Source organism: Lepidochelys olivacea (assembly GCF_965140295.1).
Source record: "Lepidochelys olivacea isolate rLepOli2 genome assembly, chromosome: 13".
NCBI lineage: Eukaryota > Metazoa > Chordata > Testudines > Cheloniidae > Lepidochelys > Lepidochelys olivacea.
The window spans coordinates 19,422,118-19,444,436 of NC_140423.1; the positions used below are offsets into that span (position 1 = coordinate 19,422,118).

At 44.2% G+C, this 22,319-nt stretch overlaps 1 protein-coding gene across 1 annotated transcript; it reads left to right on the forward strand.

The window, feature by feature from the left end:
* The first annotated feature begins 298 nt into the window (after window positions 1–298).
* LOC311529976 (thyrotropin-releasing hormone receptor-like) lies at window positions 299–21,521 on the forward strand. Its single transcript, XM_084646251.1, has 2 exons — window positions 299–1,177; window positions 20,988–21,521. Exons 1-2 carry the CDS (start codon window positions 371–373, stop codon window positions 21,366–21,368), a joined length of 1,188 nt encoding a protein of 395 aa, XP_084502377.1. The 5' UTR covers window positions 299–370; the 3' UTR covers window positions 21,369–21,521.
* Window positions 21,522–22,319: the final 798 nt, after the last annotated feature.

Consider the following 22,319-nt stretch of genomic DNA (forward strand, 5'->3'; position numbering starts at 1 on the left):
TGCTGGAGTATGGGTGTATGTTGGGCTCTGTGAGGGGTTGCCAGGGTGTGTGTGTGAGAGGGGTGCTGGGGGGGGTGCATGTGTGTGTGCTGGGGCAGGGAGGACCTTTACATGTAAAACAAAACCCTTCCTAACTCTTGAGCAGCGCAATCAAAGGGCCCCTGGTGTTTTGGGGGAAGACGCCGGAAGTAACTGGGAGGAGGGGTGATTGCCTGATGGGGAGTGCAAGGGAGAGATCAGGGCGGTTCCTTTGAACCAACTGACTTTCCCTGTCTCTCCTTGCTCAGGACTCCTGAAGTGCAGCCAGGGAGCTGGTGAGAGCATCTGGGGAGCCCGGGGGACCAGCAGGAGATCTCCCAAGCAAGGCCACATGGAGAACGAGACCTTGGCCTTTGGACCCCCTCTGGGCAACAGCAGGGTCAACCAGACCCTAGGGAAGATGCCCCAGCACCCTCTGGAGCTGCAGGTGGTGACCATCCTGCTGGTGCTGCTGATCTGTGGGGTGGGCATCGCGGGGAACATCATGGTGGTACTGGTGGTGCTGCGCACCAAGCACATGGTGACCCCCACCAACTGCTACCTGGTGAGCCTGGCCGTGGCAGACCTGATTGTGCTGCTGGCCGCAGGGCTGCCCAACATATCGGAGGTGGTGGCCTCCTGGGTATACGGCTATGCCGGCTGCCTGTGCATCACCTACCTGCAGTACCTGGGCATCAACATCTCAGCATGCTCCATCACCGCCTTCACGGTGGAGCGCTACATCGCCATCTGCCACTCCATCAAAGCGCAGCTGCTCTGCACCGTGGCCCGGGCCAAGCGCATCATTGCTTGTGTCTGGCTCTTCACCTCCCTCTACTGCATGATGTGGTTCTTCCTGGTGGACACTGCCCAGGCGACCTTCTCAGACGGGGTGCAGGTCAGCTGTGGCTACAGGGTCTCCAGGAACCTATACCTGCCCATCTATTTCCTGGACTTCACTGCCTTCTATGTCATCCCGCTGGGGCTGGCCACTGTCCTGTATGGCCTCATTGCCCGCATCCTCTTCATGAGCCCCCTGCCTGCCAGCCCCCAGGACTCCGGCAGGCTCAGCTTCATGCACCAGGGCAAGCCGCCCAGCTCCAGCTCAATGAAGCTCTCCTGCCAGGGCAACAATGGGGCTCTGAGCTCCAGGAAACAGGTACATCCTGAAAGCCGGTGTGCTGCCCCCCTCCTGCTGCACCTGAGAGGGGGTGGCATTGGGAGGATGGGGGGGCACAAGACAGGTGCGGTGGGGCAGGGACTGGAGGTATGAGAGAGGTGGTGTTCCTGTGTTCCTAAAGAAGTCTTCACTCTGTCTCTCACGTGTTATAAAGACTGGGAATTGGTCTGAATGGCATTTTTTTCTTGGCGTTTCCAGGTGACATCCTGGAAAGGGTATGGGCGACTTAGTGCATTACCCCCATTATGGTCAGGATGCATTAAAGGAACCCGTCTGGTGGCTGCTTAGAAAGTCATCATCTCTCTAAACAGACAAGCCTGCGGAGTTGCCTTACTTTGAGGGTTGGCAGCAAAGGACTTCTCCGTGGGGCAAAATCTTTTAGAACTGCAACTCTGATCCCTGACTTGGCAGGGGCCCTGGAATGCCATCTAATCACTTACACCTGATGGGTGCTTAGGGATCCTTTTCTCCTGGAACACCCCCCAAAGCTGGCAGGCTTCACAACAGAGCCCAGAGCTTCTTGGATTTAAAAGAGTGATCGTCCCACTCACAGAAGACAGCGAGGTTGTGTGGGGGGAATGGGGCTGAGCAGAGGAATAGTGCTATTGCCTTTATTGCTATTTCCGGGTTTTCTTTCCCTTCCCTGTGTAATGAAATCGTCAGGGGTAAGAGGAGAAAAGGAGTGAAAGCTGATAAAAGGCTGAATTCTTTTAAAAGGCCCCTGACTACACAGGGCATTGGTTCCCCACAGTCCCTGTCTCAGCAGAGAAGGCTGAGAAGCGACTGCCTTGTGCTACACACACCACAAGAAAGGGAAGCATTCTGCAGGAATGGAGCAGTCCTGGCTAGAGGCGGATATTCTTGCAGGCTAGCTATTAATTCGCTCCATGATTAGTAAGGTGTTCGATTACCATAATGTGACCTGAGCTTCACTCCCAAACTGGAATCATGATTAATTAACCCTTCCAGTTTAAAATCACCAAGGAAGAGGAGATCTGATGAGACACACCTCAGACAGGAGCACCATTACCCAAACTCCCATCCCTTCCCTCTGAACTCCTTTCTGAGCCAATGGCATATGAATTAATTCTAGGGAGCAAACTCGCCTTGAGTAAAAAGAGGAGCTGTCGTCCAGCAGGGGGAGACGTTTCCCTTTTCTTTGCTGGTTAGTCCGTGTTTGGCTGGTTCGTTCCTGTTAGCGTTCATCATTCTGTCTGGATGTGATTTCATCCTCTGCCTAACCCACACTTTAGCGGGACAATAACTATCTGAAACCTTATTATCCTCCTTCCCTTAGCGGACAATCTCAGTGTCCAGATGTGGGACCTCTATTTTTACATCTGCACTTTTACTTTATTGTGTATTAGTTAACTTTTCCATTGGTGCAGGGAGGCAGGAGAGGTGCCATTTCTAGAGCTGCCTAGCGAATCCAAGCAAGGAGTGAGTCATTACATCTCAGTGAGGAGAAAATTTTGAAATACCAGGTGCAATAGAATAGAGCTCTGTACTTGGATCTCTTAAGCTGTCCATGTGTGTGTGTGTTTCTAGTCTTTCTCCTTTAACTCTTGGTCTCTTCTCTTCCCATGGAAAGGTTTAGATCACATACTGAATCCTTGTAAAATAACTGGGTGAAAAGTTAGCATTTGAAATAAAGGATCTGGAGTGGTTTAGACATGTAAATAATAGGCAAGTGAGGCCCTTTGGGATTATGCTTGATAATTTACAGCAGAAATGGACAGGCAGAGGATTTAGATGTGGATTTGGAGACTGCAGTTTGCAAGGCCAGTTCTAGCCTGGTGTAAGTGGGTGAAACTCCCTTGACTTTAAGGGCTTAAACCTGGGCTGACTTTGGCCCATAGTGTCTACAAATTGTAAGGATCATATACTCTTGAGGCATGGATGCACTGATACTGATAAGTGCTGTGTAAAGGCTGGTTGGGAAATGGGACTCTCTTTTGGTGTCCCCTTTTTTCCATCAGAAAATTTCAAAATTTGAATTTTTTCAACCAGTTCTAGTGCTGTGTGTGTAGTGAGGGAAGGTATACAACTTGGCATGCTGCAGACAGCCTATTGTATCTTCAAAGCCCTGGGCTGACATTAACTAGTTCTCCTAGCACCCTTGTAAGAAAGAGGAATATGATCAACGTTTCACGCCAGCTCAGCATTTATGTTAAGGGCTGTTATAAAGAGGACTGGGATCAATTCTTCTCCATCATGTCCACTGAAGGTAGGGCAAGAAGTAATGGGCTTAATCTGCAGCAAGGAAGATTTGGTAAATTATTAGGAAAAACTTCCTTTCTATAAGGGTAGTGAAGCTCTGGAATAGGCTTCTAAGGAAGGTTGTGGAATCCCCATCATTGGAAGCTTTTAAGAACAGGCTGGACAAACACCTGCCAGGGATAGTCTAAGTTTCCTTGGTCCTGCCTCAGTGCAGAGGGCTGAACTAGATGACCTCTTAAAGTCCCTTCCAGCCCAACATTTCTATGATGCTATAAATACCAACTTAAATACCTTAGAGGAAAAATACTGACTGGAAAGAAATACCAGAAACCCCCATTTCAAGGTTCTGTATGTGAACTGTGTTCAATATATCGGAACTCCAAATACTTATGTTCTCTATATCACATTGACTAGGAGTTCCTGCAATCACACCACCTAGGTTGTGATCTTACAATTAAGTAGAGTCAGTACAAGGATGAGAGATTTCCGTGGCTGACTCCAGTCCGTAGGAAAAGTGAGGTTTGTAAGTAAACAGTAAAGCTAATACTGTACAGGTGCCCCAGTGGCAAAGCCTTCCTTATGGAAGGGACTACTGAGAAGATGAGCTATATAGCCCTGTAAGGGTGAAAAACATTTGGTGGGGAGGCAGTGGAAATGCCTCTTCTGTATCTGAAAGTTTGGTACAGGCAAGAATATATAACATAGCTGGCCTCTGATTGTTCTGCTAATCTCTCTCTGTCCTGCATTGCATAAGGGCACATCTCAGGAGTGAGAAAGGATGCAGGTTTTGTGATAATTTATTTCCAGATGTTCATTTGTGTAAAGGACACAATCAACCTCAGAATGTTTTCTGTGCCATTTTCTCACAGATGATTCTGTTTGTCATGGAAAAGGAGAGAGGACAGATATATGCAGGAGGCTCTTTATCTGGAAATATTTTCTTATGCCACGGCTTGCCGAACATTGTATTTCATGTGGATTCCTGATGCACTTTGTTAGATGTGTCCTGCTGAGTCCAGACAAACAGCGTTTGAAAGGGGTCTGTTTAAAGAGACACTGATGGAAAGGAAGCAGGCTAGCTACACTATTAGCTCAGTTATCAAACAACTGTCTGACAAGCCTTCTAGTTAGGCACTCCAGGCTCATTAATGCCTGCTTCAGAAATATATTAGTAACCACAGTCTTAAGGGTGAGACATAAAGCCAAAGCTTATGGTCATTAAACATCCCCTTGCATCAGAATAAGGGTGCTAATCTGAATGTCATGGCTGAGTTTCCACTCTCTTCATTGCCCAGGCAATTTCAGCTGGATCCAGAATTCTTCTTAATTTCCTGATCCAAACACTCGTATTGTTGTGCACCGTTAACCAGTTGCTATGTTCCACCCCAAAGGTGGTTGCACTTCAGTAGTAGGGTAAGTAAGCCCAATTTCTCTGAAAAAACCTTCACTGATTTTTAGGACTAAACTCAGATGGAACCATTAAGGTTTTGAGGTGATACTTTTGTTTTTTCTGCTTCCCAGATAGGGTCAGAATTATCGAAGGCAAGGCTATTCTCACAGTAGTTTCATGTGTGGACAGAAGTGCCCTCAAATCTCATGCAAAATCTTGCTCACCCAAGCTTGCCAACCCAGGTCTGGAGACCCACATGGTACAGAGAGTACTGAGAAGTGCACACATTTCTGGAGACTTATCTGCACCAAACTTGAACTTAACAATTTTTGAGGTCCATTCAGCACTCAGACAATGAGTCTAGCATAAATACACATCAACATTCTGAGTTCAATCAGTAGGACAAGAAATTATGCCTCTAGGCTTAATTGATATGCAACTTCCCACTTCATAGGAATATACATAGGAAATGCCATACTGGATTAGAGCAGTGGTCCACCTAGTCCAGTATCATGATTTTAACAGTTGTTGGCACACAAGCTTAAGAGGAAAGTGCAAGAAACCCTACTCTAGGCAGTCATGGAATAACTTCCTCCCAGAGGAAGTGTCTTCTTAACCTCCACTAGTTAGTTTTGCTTATGCCCTGAAGCATGTGTGTTTATGTCCCTAATTCACTTAGGTCCTGATCCTGCACCACTGAAATGAATGGGAGTTTCATCATTAGCTTCAATGGGAAGAGGATCAGGTCCCTATGTCAGAAACAAAGTAACCGTCTCCTGTCTGGAAGGCAATGATCTTTATGGGGTTCCAGGGAACAGGCTGCCATGTAATTTGAATGTAAGTGCTGCTTAGTATGTGTTTCACACTGTACTTGGTGGTATTGAGACAAGTGATATGAGGTGAAACTAAATGGGCAGTCAGCTTTTCCTTGAATTGCAGCATATGTTTTCAAGTACCGGTTTTTCTTCTATAACAATGAAGGGATCAAAATGCCACTGCCTTTTTCCTATCTATTTTTATACTCCTCATCCAAAGATCTCAAAGTGCTCTAACTGCTTGAAATAAGTGTCACAAACCCACGTGATTTATGAAAGGATCATCACACCCATTTTATGTATGGCTGATTTGAGTCACAGAGAAGCTTAATGACAGGTTTCAGAGTAACAGCCGTGTTAGTCTGTATTCGCAAAAAGAAAAGGAGTACTTGTGGCACCTTAGAGACTAACCAATTTATTTGAGCATGAGCTTTCGTGAGCTACAGCTCACTTCATCAGATGTATGCCATGGAAACTGCAGCAGACTTTATATATACACAGAGAATATGAAAAAATACCTCCTCCTACCCCATTGTCCAGCTGGTAATAGCTTATCTAAAGTGATCATCAGGTGGGCCATTTCCAGCACAAATCCAGGTTTTCTCACCCTCCACCCTCCCACACAAATTCACTCTCCTGCTGGTGATAGCTCATCCAAAGTGACAACTCTTTACACAATGTGCATGATAATAAAGTTGGGCCATTTCCTGCACAAATGAGGGGGTGAGAGAACCTGGATTTGTGCAGGAAATGGCCCAACTTTATTATCATGCACATTGTGTAAAGAGTTGTCACTTTGGATGGGCTATCACCAGCAGGAGAGTGAATTTGTGTGGGAGGGTGGAGGGTGAGAAAACCTGGATTTGTGCTGGAAATGGCCCACCTGATGATCACTTTAGATAAGCTATTACCAGCTGGACAATGGGGTAGGAGGAGGTATTTTTTCATATTCTCTGTGTATATATAAAGTCTGCTGCAGTTTCCACGGCATACATCTGATGAAGTGAGCTGTAGCTCACGAAAGCTCATGCTCAAATAAATTGGTTAGTCTCTAAGGTGCCACAAGTACTCCTTTTCTTTTTTAGAGAAGCTTAAATGGCTTGCCCAGTTTCACATACCGAGTGAAAAAAAGAGCCAAGAACAGAACCCAGGAGTTCAACTCCCTGTCCTTTACTGTACCCACTAGAGTCATTGTGAAACTATTTAACTGTGTGCTGTTATCCTTAACAGTAAATTATCTATGCACCAAAATCACGCCAGATAAATCACATAGCTATTTTGATGCAGCTGCAGAAGGAATAAACAGAAAGAGTGCTCTGACTATCATAAATCTTGGCTTTAGTAGAGCATCTAACAATGCCATCTGAAAGCTAACTGGATAAATTTGATCTAGATGGAAATTCTGTGAACTGGATTGAAGAACAGCTAATAGATCATTCATAAACTGTGGTGATTCATGATGCTCCATCCACTTGTGAGGTGTCATAAACATACAGCTAAGGATAGCATAAAATCCCTCCTTTACCTGTAAAGGGTTAATCAGTTCCATTAACCTAGTTGGCACCTGACCAGAAGGACCAATGGGGAAAGAAGATACTTTCAAATTGGTGGGGGGGGGGGTGGGAAGGGGGAGGTTTTTGTTTGTGCTTTTGTTGTTCTCTCCGGAGACAAAGAGAGAGCCCAAGCAAGTAATCCAGCTCCTACTGAATGATACATCTAAAATTACAGAAATAGTAAGTAATAGCAAGGAAATGCGTTAGAGTATCTTTTGTTTTAGCTTGTGAATTTTCCCTAAGCTAAGAGGAAGGTTTATTCCTGTTTTTTTGTAACTTTAAAGTTTTGCCTAGAGAGGCATCCTCTGTGTTTTAAATCTTATTACCCCTGTAAAATTATCTTCCATCATGATTTTACATAGGTGTTTCTTTTACTTTCTTTTTCTTTATAATAAAAGTTCTGTTTTTAAGAATCTGATCGGGGTTTTTAGTGTCCTAAAAACCCAAGGGTCTGGTCTGTGCTACCTTTTTTACTCTGAAGCCTCCCCAGGAAAGGTGGTGAAGGGACTTGGGGGGATATTTTGGGGAAACAGGAACTCCAAATGGTCCTTTTCCTAAATCTTTGTCTAACTCACTTGGAGGTGGCAGCGATACTCTTCCAGGGACAAGGAAGAATTTGTGCCTTGGGGAAGTTTTTAACATAAGAAATGGGGGCATGAAATGGTTTAAAAGAAAATGCAAGCTAGACTGCAGGAACAGGTAGTTGCATTGGTCTGTGGGAAACTCTCCCAAGGAACATCAGAGAAGCTCCCACTACTGGAGTTCTTCAAACTGAGGCTGGATTTGCCCCTTTGGGTAGTGCAGTAAAGGCTGATCTTGCCCATGGCAATACTGGAATACTCCACCCAACAGGTCTGTTCCATCCCTAATAATTGTGCTACCATCAAGTAGTGACTGACTAGCATGACAGCCTTGGCTTTGCCTCAAGAACCCAGTCTCCAGGCTCCCTTTCTGTGGAATAGGTTGAATCACTAGCACTGAGAGATGTCAGGTGACATTCCATCTCTTTCCAACCACAAGACAACCCAGATGGCTTTAGGAGCATTCGTCTCTTGAATAGCACCATACAATGCTGCTTCACAAGTGATACTGGTTCAAAACCTGTGACAGCTCATTTACTTATGAATCATTTGTTGTTGGTGTGGATTATTTGCCTTCTGCCATTCATGCTTTCCATAGGCTGGCCAGAAGCACTGGCAGCTTTTTGAAAATGTCACAGAAAATATTCCTGGTGGCCTTCAGAAAGCTACCCTGTCATTTGTGTCAGAAACTTTGAATAGCACCAGAAGCTGTATTATAATTAAAGAATCATAGAATATCAGGGTTGGAAGGGACCTCAGGAGGTCATCTAGTCCAACCCCCTGCTCAAAGCAGGACCAATCCCCAATTAAATCATCCCAGCCAGGGCTTTGTCAAGCCTGACCTTAAAAATATCTAAGGAAGGAGATTCCACCAGCTCCCTAGGTAACGCATTCCAGTGTTTCTCCACCCTCCTAGTGAAAAAGTTTTTCCTAATATCCAACTTAAACCTCCCCCACTGCAACTTGAGACTGTTACTCCTTGTTCTGTCATCAGCTACCACTGAGAACAGTCTAGATCCATCCTCTTTGGAACCCCCTTTCAGGTAGTTGAAAGCAGCTATCAAATGCCCCCTCATTCTTCTCTTCCGCAGACTAAACAATCCCAGTTCCCTCAGCCTCTCCTCATAAGTCATGTGTTCCAGTCCCCTAATCATTTTTGTTGCCCTCCGCTGGACGTTTTTCAATTTTTCCACATCCTTCTTATAGTGTGGGGCCCAAAACTGGACACAGTACTCCAGATGAGGCCTCACCAATGTCGAATAGAGGGGAGCGATCACGACCCTCGATCTGCTGGCGATGCCTCTACGTATACATCCCAAAATGCCATTGGCCTTCTTGGCAACAAGGGCACACTGTTGACTCATATCCAGCTTCTCATCCACTGTAATCTCTAGGTCCTTTTCTGCAGAACTGCTGCCTAGCCATTCGGTCCCTAGTCTGTAGCGGTGCATGGGATTCTTCCATCCTAAGTGCAGGACTCTGCACTTGTCCTTGTTGAACGTCATCAGATTTCTTTTGGCCCAATCCTCTAATTTGTCTAGGTCCCTCTGTATCCTATCCCTACCCTCCAGCATATCTACCTCTCCTCCCAGTTTAGTGTCATCTGCAAACTTGCTGAGGGTGCAATCCACACCATCCTCCAGATCATTTATGAAGATATTGAACAAAACCGGTCCAAGGACCAACCCTTGGGGCACTCCACTTGATACTGGCTGACAACTAGACATGGAGCCATTGATCACTACCCGTTGAGCCCGACAATCTAGCCAACTTTCTATCCACCTTATAGTCCATTCATCCAGCCCATACTTCTTTAACTTGCTGGCAAGAATACTGTGGGAGACTGTGTCAAAAGCTTTGCTAAAGTCAAGGAACAAAACATCCACTGCTTTCCCTTCATCCACAGAGTCAGTTATCTCGTCATATGGGGAGAGGTGTCTTATCTGGAATGGTAAATACTAGGATAACCTCCCCCCTTCCCCCCCCCCCCGTAGACATGCTAATAATGAGACTTCTCTGCGTCAATACAGGAGCTTGTTTAAAAGCACAATTGCCAAGTAGGTACAAACACAAGGGAGGCACCTAGAAATCAGCAGATTTTCTAATACAAATGTGCTTTTGCAGGTGCTAACATAGCAATAAATATTATTATATTTGTTATCTCCTACTGTTCACAGGTATGCTGGGCATCTCACAGGAAACAAATAGAAGGCAGATCCCTGCTCTGAGGAGCTTACACATTCTAAGACCTGGATCCTGCAAACACTCATGGATGTTTGAATTAAAGAACATAGGAATGGCCATACTGGGTCAGACCAAAGGTCCATCTAGTCCAGTATCCTATCTTCTGACGGCAGCCAATGCGAGGTGCCCCAGGGGGAATGAACAGAATAGGCAATCACCAAGTAATCCATTCCCTGCACCCACTCCCAGCCTCTGGCAAACAGAGGCTAGGGACACCATTCCTGCCCCTCTTGGCTAATAGTCATTGATGGACCTATCCTCCATGAATTTATCTATTTAGTCTATGGGCCTACTCATGTGTGTAAGCATTTTCAGGATTAGGGCCTATGTGACTAACATGACAGACAGGAGCGGATACAACATGCCCCAGCTATTTGATCTTGCAGCAGTCCAGTGGATGGAAGTGAGACAGATTCAGACCAGAAATAAGGTACACCTTTGCATCAGAGATCTGGCAGTAAATATAAAATCACTGCTGATAAAACTTTCAGATGACACATGGATATGCACAGTAGTAAACGATGAGGACAAGGCAATCATACAGAGCAATCTGTATGGTAACCTGGGCCCATTCAAACAAAATATGTTTTAATACAGCCAAATGCAGTTATACATGTAGGAACAAGGAATGCAGGCCATACCTACAGAATGGGGACTGTATGCTAGAAAGTAGTGACTCTGAGAAGGGCTTAGGGGTGATAGTGCACAAGCAATGTAGCATGAGCTGCCAGTGTGATGCTGTGGCCAAGGGTGCTCATGCGATCCTTGGATGCACAAACAGCGGGGTAATGAACAGAAGTAGGGAGATGATTTTACCTCTATGTATGGCTCTGGTGAGACTGATCCTGGAATACTGCATCCAGTTTTGGTGTCCATATTTTAAAAAAGTTGTTGAAAAAGTGGGGAGTGTGCAGAGAAAGAGCCACAAAAATGATTTGAGGGCTGGAGAAAATGCCTGACAGTTAGAGACTTAAAGAGCTCAATTTGTTTAGCTTTTCAAAAAGAAAATTAAGCAGTGACTTGATTACAGTCTATAAGTATCTTCACAGGGAGAAAATACCAGGTACTAAAGATAAAGCCAGACAAAATCAAATTAGAAATTAGGCACAAGTTTTTAACAGTGAGAGTGATTAACCATTGGAACAAAACTACCAAAAGAAGTGGTGGGTTCTCCATCTCATAATGTCTTCAAGTCAGGACTGGATGCTTTTCTGGAAGATATGCTTCAGCAAAACACAAGTAATGTGTTAGTCAAACAAGTTATTGGGCTCCATACAGCAGTTATGGCCAATTTAATGGCCTGTGATGTACAGGAGGTCATACTAGATGATCTAATGGTCTTGTCTGCCCTTAAACGCTATGAATCTATGAATTATTAATAAGTTAAAAAAACATTTGGAGCATACTTAGAGAAACCTGAAATCTTTAAATCAAGACTTTATATCTTTCTGAAAGAGATGTTGTAGCTCATACAGAAATTTTGGGCTTGATGCAGAAATTATGGGGTGAGATCCCCAGGCCACCTTTAAACAGGAGCTCAGATAAAATTATCGTAATGGTCCCTTCTGGCTTTAAAATCTATGAATCTATGAAACCTGGGAGGGGAGGGACAAGAGAGGATATGTGTTACAGCCAGTTTCTCCAGCCAATTTAGGCTGCACATGTCCGAGTGGTTCAAGTGGTGCAATTGGTTAGTTTTTCAAATGTAATGTGTGAACAAGCTCATTTACCTAAGATGATCTGTGTGAATTCCACAGACACAGAGCAGGGATTAGTGTGACTTTCATAAGGGAGGCTATTTTGCAAGGTTTATGTTGGAAACAATGTGCTTAGGGATAACTGCCTGATAAATAAAAATGTTACATGATTTTATCTGATAATAAATAACCACCAGTGGGCAGCAGAGATGTTCTTTAAACCACTGTGGCCAGGACTAAGAGGCTACAGGGATGGCCACATGAAGTGGGGCTGAAGGTGTGTTGGAATGGTAGGACAAAAATAAGGCAGGGGAGAAGGTGTGCAAGGGGAAGTGAGAGGGTGTGGAAACTGGAGAACAGCAGCAGGGACTCAAAAGCAGCTGCCTAAAGTGAGACTGTAGCAGATGGAAGGGGTGATAGAAAGCATACAGCCTAAGGAACTCACTAAGGCCAGATGTAAGAAGCAGGGATGGAGATACTGAGTGGGACTGCAAAACAGCAGCCATCTCCTAAATGACTAAAATGAGCTGGGAGGACTGTAACTCCAGTAAGCTCTGTACAGTGGGAGCGATGAACTCAGACACAGTGGAAATGCATTCACAGTGATGGAGGATGAAAGGCCCCCAAAAATGTATTGCAACACAAGGTGCCACTCTCATCACGAGGTCTTGGCTTAGAGTGAAGTTGTTCTGTGGATTAAAACTGACTTCACTCCCAGAGCTTTTGAGTGTAACTCATTCTGTCCCCCTTCCCACGGCACAGTGTTCAAAGAGATGCTTGTGGAGGTGATTGTGCTCATTACAGCAAACAGCTCTCATTGCTCCAAGAAGTTAGAGTTAGCAGTTATGGCTGGCGTGTTTAACTGCTTTGAAAGACTTCCCTTTGCTGAGTTTGTGCTTTAGTGAGAGACTTGCGAGTTGGTTCCATTTTGTGACTTTTCCGTGTGGAGCTGTGTGGAATGAAATGAGCGCGTTACACTGAGAAAAACCTTGTTAGGGGAACAGGATGAAGACAGAGATGCAGAAGGCATTTGTTGAGAGAGATTTTTGAGAAGAAAGCTGCTTCCCACACACATGCAGTCACACGCCCTGGCATAATCATTAGCAGCCAGCATGGATTTACTAAGAACAAATCATGCAAACCAACTAGATTTCCTTCTTTGATAGGTTAACGGATTTGATGGATAAGGGGAATGCAGTGGACATTAACCTGAACTTCAGCAAGACTTTTGACACAGTCCCACATGGCATTCTGTTAAGTAAGGTGGAGAAATGTGGGCTTGGCAGAGCTACAATTAAATGGATACATAATTGGTTAAACAACTGCAAACAAAGAGTAACTATTAATGGAATAATGTCAGATTGGAGGGAGGTCTCAAGTGGGGTTCCACACGCATTCTGGGTCTGGCATTGTTTAACATCTTTATTAATGGCCTGGATGTCAGAACAGAGATCATACTGATCAGATTTGCAGATGAGATAAAGCTAGGGGGGATTAGCATAGAGCTAAAATTCAGAGGGATCTTGATAGACTGGAGAACTGGGCTATAGACAACAAAATGAGATTCAGCAATACAAATGTAAGGTGCTACACTTAGGGAAGAAAAACCAAATCCACAAATACAGAATGGGGGACAACTGGCTTGGCAGCAGCACTGCTGAGAAGGTTCTGGGAGTTGCGGTGGATCACAACCTCAACATGAGTCAGCAATGTGATGCTGTTGGAAAAAAAGCAAATGCAATTGTAGGTTGCATTAACAGAGGCATAGCATGCAAGTCACAGGAGGTGATAGTACCACTCTACTCAACACTGGCTAGGCTTCAGCTGGAGTACTGTGCCCAATTTTGGTCACCAGTGTATAGAAAGGATGTAGAAAAACTGGAAAGGATCCAGAGGCAATTGACAAAGATGATCAAAGGGATGGAATGCAAGCCATATGAGCAAAGGCTGGAGGAACTGAGTATGTTTAGTTTGGAAAAGAGATTAAGGGGAGACATTATAGTGGTCTTCAAATACTTGAAAGGCTGCCAAAAAAAAGATGGAGAAAAGTTGTTCTCTCTTGCCAGGACAAGAGGGCAGGACAAGAGGCAATGGGTTCAAACTACAGCATAGCAGATTTAGATTAAATCTCAGGAAAAACTTCCTAACTATAAGAAAATTAGGACAATGGGACAGACCCCTAGGGACGTTGTGGTAGCTCCTTCACTGGAGGTTTTCAAAAGGAGACTGGATAGCCATCTGTCTTGGATGGTTAGACACAACAAATCCTGCAACCTGGCAGGGGGCTAGACTAGAAGATGAAGCTTGCAGTCCCTTCTAGCCCTATGATTCTATGACCAGGCTCAGTAAGTTGAGCGCTTGGAGACAACTATAAGTATTTGTTCCCATTTCTGAGGCCCTTTACATTTCTCCTCAATACTTTTAAATGGCTTTGCATGCTCAATTATTTTGCTAATGCAAAGTAAGCAGCTGTAAGATAAATCACAGAGTGTGTCGGGGAGGTGACTATACTGGAATTAGACACCTGTGGCTGGCTGGCTCATGCCAGCTGACTCGGGCTCGTGGGGCTCAGGCAAAGGGGCTGTTTAACTGTGGTGTAGGCATTCAGGCTTGGGTTGGAGCATGAGCTCTGAGGCCCCAGGGTCCTAGAGTCCAGGCTCCAGCCCAGGACAAGGAGCTGATACTGTAACTGAGATTCTTCCCCTCAGGGGCAGGGAGATGACTTTCATCTGAATTTCTTCTTTTGAGAAGTTATAACTTACGCTATGAGCTATCATTATGAATGAGCAGGTGGGATCAGAAGGATGACATGCAAACCCTGAACTGTTCATTTCTCTCTCTCTCAGCTCTAGCTTTTAATCGCCCAGCATCTTTTATTTTTGAAATAATGAAACAAAAACCAAGATGCCAGCGAATGCCTAAGATCTGTGAGGGAAAGGTGCCTGGACAGAAATCTTTATCCACAAAGCTTAGTGCCTTTGGCTTTAGCCGGATGTTTAGTGGAGTGTCTGGAAGCCATGGATTAGTTCAGCCAAGCCGGTTGAATAAAAAAGGCCCTAACTCATCAGACGTTTTATTTGATCTCTCCCTCCTTGTCTGCCCCTGCCTCTTTCCACTTTATCTGAGATCTGACACAATAATTGTTTTGCAAGACTTTTGAAGCTGCTGCTAGCCCAGGTCCCTAGAAACCCCTGCTGATCTTGCTGCTTGCATTGCTATGGCTCCCCAGCCTTCACCTTCCAGGGCAGGGGGAAAGCACCTTTGCTGGGAAGAGGCTGTAACAAGGAACAGCTTTTATACCGAGATTCCTCAGTGTCCTTCAGAGCGCTCTCTCTTTAGCAGATACCAACAGCTGTCTCCCCAGGGGGATAATGTCCCCATTTATGTTTTAGTTTCTCGCTTTTAAGTTGCGTGTGTTTTAAATATCATGTAGGGCCCTCAAGTGGGGATGAATTTTTACAAACATGCCCCCAGGACCACATATACACACCCACCCCACATAGCTGCTTGGGCTAGTTTTTCATTGAAATACAGTGAGGAGCCTTTAGAAGGCTAGAAAGCCTTCGAGGATGCTGATGTCACTTCTCACTTTGCCATGTCTTCTTGTACTCGGCAGGGTAGCTCATTTACTACAGTCTTGTACTTTGTAGTCACTGTAGGAACAGATTCTCTCTTCCCCTGTTAGTCTGGAAAAGTGGGTAACTTTGACATCCTCTCTGATGTTTCCACTGGTGTCGCCCCAGCCCCCCCCCCCTTTTTATTATTAAGCAGTGAACTAGTGATTCTTTGTAGTCTAGTTTTTCCTCAGGAGGATGGATGAAAGGAGGATCACAGGTAGTGATCAATGGCTCCATGTCTAGTTGGCAGCCGGTGTCAAGTGGAGTGCCCCAGGGGTCGGTCCTGGGGCCGGTTTTGTTCAATATCTTCATAAATGATCTGGAGGATGGTGTGGATTGCACTCTCAGCAAATTTGCGGATGATACTAAACTGGGAGGAGTGGTAGATACGCTGGAGGGCAGGGATAGGATACAGAGGGACCTAGACAAATTGGAGGATTGGGCCAAAAGAAATCTGATGAGGTTCAATAAGGATAAGTGCAGGGTCCTGCACTTAGGACGGAAGAACCCAAGGCACAGCTACAGACTAGGGACCGAATGGCTAGGCAACAGTTCTGCGGAAAAGGACCTAGGGGTGACAGTGGACGAGAAGCTGGATATGAGTCAGCAGTGTGCCCTTGTTGCCAAGAAGGCCAATGGCATTTTGGGATGTATAAGTAGGGGCATTGCCAGCAGATCGAGGGATGTGATCGTCCCCCTCTATTCGACATTGGTGAGGCCTCATCTGGAGTACTGTGTCCAGTTTTGGGCCCCACACTACAAGAAGGATGTGGATAAATTGGAAAGAGTCCAGCGGAGGGCAACAAAAATGATTAGGGGTCTGGAACACATGACTTATGAGGAGAGGCTGAGGGAACTGGGATTGTTTAGTCTGCAGAAGAGAAGAATGAGGGGGGATTTGATAGCTGCTTTCAACTACCTGAGAGGTGTTTCCAGAGAGGATGGTTCTAGACTATTCTCAGTGGTAGAAGATGACAGGACAAGGAGTAATGATCTCAAGTTGCAGTGGGGGTGGTTTAGGTTGGATATTAGGAAAAACTTTTTCACTAGGAGGGTGGAGAAACACTGGAATGCGTTCCCTAGGGAGGTGGTGGAATCTCCTTCCTTAGAAGTTTTTAAGGTCAGGCTTGACAAAGCCCTGGCTGGGATGATTTAATTGGGGATTGGTCCTGCTTTTGAGCAGGGGGTTGGACTAGATGACCTCCTGAGGTCCCTTCCAACCCTGATATTCTATGATTCTATGAGGGAGCAGCCTAAGTAAGTGCTTTGCTTCTTTGTGGATAGGCAGGAGACCAACATGGTTCTCTGTTACCCTGCACCTCTAGGTCACCTAAAGGCCATGCAAAGCATTGCAAAATGCTACCAGATCAGAAGGGTAGCATCTGAGACCCGCTTTGCACTGGTGCAAATGACACAGGCAGTCAGTGAAGTGTGGAATCAGGCCCCACAGTACCAGGCAGAGCTGCACATCCACCAAAACAGACAGGTGTTGTAACCGGAATCTTCAACAGCAAATGTCTGGTCTAGAATGGAATAGAATTATTTTTAGCAACTGGAGATGGTTATATCTGGGATGAAACATGCTCAAAGTCATTGAGGACATTTGTCACTAAAACCATTCAGATAACCCTTGCTACTCATGACATATTATTTATGATATCCTTAACCTTCATAAATTCTCTCTTGCTTAACAATTCTACTTTGATGTCCTGTAAGTACTGCATGGTGGGTAAGGTGGTTAAATGGGGAATCTATTATTTAATTAAAGTCAGAAAGAAAGGATGATACCTCATGCTGACCTGGTGAAGAGTGACTACAGAACACAGTGAGTGAAATCATTGCCTTGTGAGACCTATAGTATCCAACAGAAGAGGACAGCAAAAGATTCCTGTCAGTCATGCACTGCTATGATGTAGGACCTTTTTACTCTCAGTGATGCTGGAATGGAAGTGGGCTTGAGAGAGACCTGGAATAAATGATATTGCAGTGAAAGGAGATATGTATTCCATTAGATGCAGCTTTGCTTAGGTCTCCATCTGTGAGATCGTGATCAGTACAGATTGACTAAGTACATTTACATTTTAGAGAGCGTACTGCAGAACTGCTGCCTGACAGAGATCAGTGTGCTCAGTGTATGGGAAAAGTCACACAAAAAGTGATTTAATAAAGGTAATACAATTCTTCTCAAGGTTAAATCAGTGCTGGCTTTATGTGATGGGAAAAAGGTAAAATTACAGAACTTGACCAAAAATTGAGGAAGGGTAGATTCAGGCTTGAGATCAGGAAGAGGCTTTTTGATCAGAGAGTTATTGTGACATGGAATCAGGTACTGTGGGAATGAGCTGAAGCTGTGAATGTTAAGTCAGGTAAAAATAGAGTGAATGAGTACTGAGGATTCCTAGCATTTCTATAAGCACCTGCTGAAAAAGGGGTGGGGGGTTGTTCTGGTAAAAAGACAACTGGACCAATGGTTCCTTCCATCCTAATTTCCTACGGCTTGAGAAACCATCGGTAACCAGATGTTAATTTCCCTCATATTGGGAACATTCCCTCTTTATTAGTGACTGGTACTGTTACTTGTGAATGAACAGGTCACCCTTCACAAACATGATGGTGCTTCAAACCAAAGAAGAGGAGAATTACAAATAAAGAAAAAAAGTCATCTTAGATGTTTAAATGAAACTCCGGTCCCCCAGCGGGAAGTGAAGTCCACCAGAGAGCACAGCTAAACATGCCAAAGTTTGTATTCAGAGTATGTACATGAAAGGGATTATTGTATGCCATTCGGAATCTGATAACTCTCATCACTTTAGGAAGGAATGTCTGTGCTCAATGCCCAGTCTGCCTAGGCTGGCTAGCGAAGGTTTCTAGGTCACACTTTCAGACGGCTATCTTGCATAGGCCCAATCCAAAGCCCATTGAGCCAATGGAAAGTGTCCCATTAATTTCAGCAGTTTTTGGACTAAGCCCCAGATCTCTAATACTGAATTTTCTGCTTATCCCAGAGGATAGCCAGGGCCTTAATGGAGTTCCTGTTCAGACAGGACAAGGATGCTTGCAGCCTGTGTAAACCAAATGAATATACAGCCAAGTCTGCGTCAACCACCCAAGCTAAATAAAATGTTTAGTAGAGGTTAACTGAAGGTTGAATGAATTTGTACTCAGGGTCACTTAAGACAGGCACTTGGTTTCAATTGATTGTTACAGCTTTGTCCAAGGTGAACACATTCCAAGTTCTCTTACAGAATCAAACCTCAGTAGGATGAGGTAAATGTGCAGTGACTCAGGGGGAAGTGTTTGGACCTTACAGATGTACAGAGAGATGATTCCGGGTCAGATCCTTGGCATAGCTCCATTTACTTGGAGCAACACCACTTTACACCAGCTGAGGATCTGGCCCTCTCTCTTCCTAAAAGGTTACAAGTGTCTTCTTGTGAGCTCTCCCTCTTGACTGTGTCTCTCTAATGACTTTGTTCTGTGCACAAAACTGGCTATTATCTGTGCTGACCACTACTTTTCCAGGTGGTGTGTTGGCCTCCATCATGTTGAGCAGTTTCTCTCAGTTAATTGCTATAACAATATTTCTTATGTTCATATATAATTTTTTTTTGTATCCATTACAAATCTTTAGCATCAGGTTCAACGCCTTCATTGTCATTATCAATAGCAACATCCCAGTTGGCACCTGCAAAGCTTAACCATCAAGGTTACCATCTTCATCCTTGGGAACAGTGTAAAACCCATCCTCATCTTCAAGTCCTCATACATCTTCCATCTCCAGCCGTGGTAAATAGAAAAATATTTTGGACAACTGTCTTTCAATTTTATTGACCTTAACAGATTAGTTGAATGTTATATTACTAACATGTAACAGCTGTATATAGTAACGCTGATGCACTGCATTGTAAGTACCACATGTGGGGGGTTGGTAAGGAAATCTATCCTTTACTGCGCTGGTTTGACAAAAAATCCTACAAACCCAGATCACTGACAGCACAGATTGCAGCCATGTGGGACTCCATCGTAATGCCCCGTGAATGTGCCTCAGCACTGACATGAATACACACCCTTTATTGGGCAGAAGATAGTTCAGTCTCCATGGTCACTCCTAATCCTTTTAACTGAGACAGTGGTACCAGTTATGACAGTTGGTTATACCTGGAACTGGACAGAACCCAGTGGATTTCATGTGGAGCAGCAAGCCAATCGTCATACTATAATGACTGCTGGTCACTACCAATCTATTTCTGAGTATTTCTAAAAATTACCCATAAGCATAGGATTTGATGCTAGATGGGATAGATTGGAACCAGAAATCTATATATGACTCTACTATCCCCTGAGCCATCCTGTTCCTTGTAAGTAACGATTTCCATGGTAGAACTGTCAGATATGGGGAACGTCGCACCTACTGCAATCCTTCATGTGTATTTCCCAGAAGGAGTAAGACACAATAACTGGTCCATTGGGTTCTTAGCTGTGACACAGTGACTCATAGCATCATCCCACTATCTCATGCTGGGATGTTCCCTGTGTCACCACTGTACTGTACTCTGGCTTCCAGGCTTGGTAGTAATCCCTTTCTTGTTTCAGGCATTACATTGCGACATGTCACCATTCTTAGCTCCCGCAGAGAGCATTCTACCCTGTAACCAACTGAAAACCATACTTCAAGAGAACCAGGGTGTCAGATCTTGACAGAAATATCTATCTTCCTGCAGAAAAGCATAATTACTGAACTACCCCCTTTTTGGGCATTTAGGGGTGCCTATTCCCTTAATATGCATGTCGTACTCCCACTAACATATATAGAGCATTCTGAAGAGCATGTGTATTCAATAAATATGTGCTGAAAGGAATATAATCACTCATAGAAATGGCTGTTTGCAACTGCCTGATTCAGATTATTGTAGAAAATCAATATAAGAGAAATGCATTTTTAAAAAAATTCTGGAGTACAGCAGAGAGGAACCGCAGCTCATTTCTGAATTCTCATCACGTCCTTTTTCCTAATGTGCCAATACAGAACTTTGCAGATGCTTCGGATTTTAAAAATATTCACTAGCTACTCTGCAAAAAAAATTGCTCTGGGAACAGATCTGGAATTCATGCTGGAGTCTGGTGCTCTAATACCAGTAACTGGCAGAATCACTTGGATCTGAAATGTTTAAATTGAGCGGAAAGTCAACAGAGTCCAAAAGAATCAGTTAAATATCTGAGAAGTAATTTGAATGCTTCCTGCATCAAATGCTGTTTGGGATTCTGCCCTAGCATACAGGATAGTTCTCCCCTTCATTTTTGTTGTTGTCACAAGCAATTTTCAAAATTGCATCCAGTCAGAAATTCTGACCTCGTCAGTCCTTTCTATCCAACACATCTCCCAGCCAATGAATGATTGTTTCCAATGGGGTTTTAAGTGTCTTCAATGATGACGGGAGACCTGTTATGTAAGTGTGTTATTTATATAAAATGTACTCACAGGAGTGAAATTGGCCCCCTCCAGAGGGGTTGCCCAAGATCTATGCCCCACTTAGCCTAATTTTGAAGACTTAAATGGGAGTTAAGTGATGCACAGACCCTGAGCTGGCCCTCTGCAGTTTCAAAAGTGGGAAGGTCCTGTTGGAAGAAGTGTAACATCAGCTATTTATTTTTTGTCCCTCCCAATTCAACAGGTGATCAAGATGTTGGCTGTGGTAGTGATCCTCTTTGCCCTGCTGTGGATGCCATATCGCACATTGGTGGTAGTGAACTCCTTCCTGGACCCTCCGTACCTCAACATCTGGTTCCTCCTCTTCTGTAGGATGTGCATTTACCTGAATAGTGCCATCAATCCCATCATTTACAACCTGATGTCTCAGAAATTTAGAGCAGCTTTCAAAAAGTTATGCAGATGTGAACAGAAAAGGACTGAGAACCCCACCCCGTACAATGTTCCGGTGTACTATAGCGTCATGAAGGACTATTCCCATGACAGCTCCGATCATGATGTCACAGAACAAGAAGATCTAAATGGTTTCTCCGCAACAGTGAAGAAAAGTAAACTTTACAGATAAACATGGTGACCATGAAACAACATAGACTTTGGGAAGTACGTGGTTGTATTTTACACTGTCTGGAACGTCCTATTGAAAATTGTTTCTGCCATATGCGGAGAGCACACAACAAAATTAATTTAAGAGCTCTCTAGGGCATTTAACAAAATAGATTCGTAGAGGGCAAATTAATTTTCTTTTCCTGAATGCTAATTTATTCACAATTAGATTGTGTGTTAGACTTTTGGCAGCATTTTGCATGGTCTGTAGTTAATGTGGTGGTGCATTTACATTTCCTGTTATGCACAAATATTTTTATTTGTGGGGCCTAGTCAGGGTTTGCATAGGAAACCTAAGAAAATCCAGGTGCTGCAGGAGGTTGTACAGTGTCTTCAGTAGGATATCTTTTCTCTGAACCAATGCCTCCCAAACAGTAGTAAGGGGCATTGTATTGCTGAAGTGTCATCTTTCTGGGGGGACATAGAACCAAGACCCAGGCCACTTGAAGTCATTTAATGAAGATCTCATAGGGCTTTCAATAATAGGAGAGGTGTCAGCTCCATTGTCCTGGCCAAATTCCAATTTGGAAAATTTTATTTTTCCTACTTAAAGTCTCTCCAGCATCTACAATTGCATACAGTACTCTTCCTTTTCTGTTCTGCTGTAACTTATAGTGTGATGTTGCTGTGTACTGTTGAACAGCTGCCACACGCTATCCCAGAGGTGGCTGCATTTCAGTGGCAAGCAAAATGATTGTGTTAGATACCTTAAATAATTTGTAAAAGTTGTAAAGTGTCATGGGGCCCTTTGTGATGAATGGTCCTATGTAAATGTGTAATATTATTGTTTCTAATTGTGGTTACACTCTAAGAAGAGAAATGGATATTCAGAATTGTACAGTTCAATGAAACCATCCAGTGGAGCATGTCCCATAACTACAAGTTATTATTTGGACTAGATCAAAAGCATAGA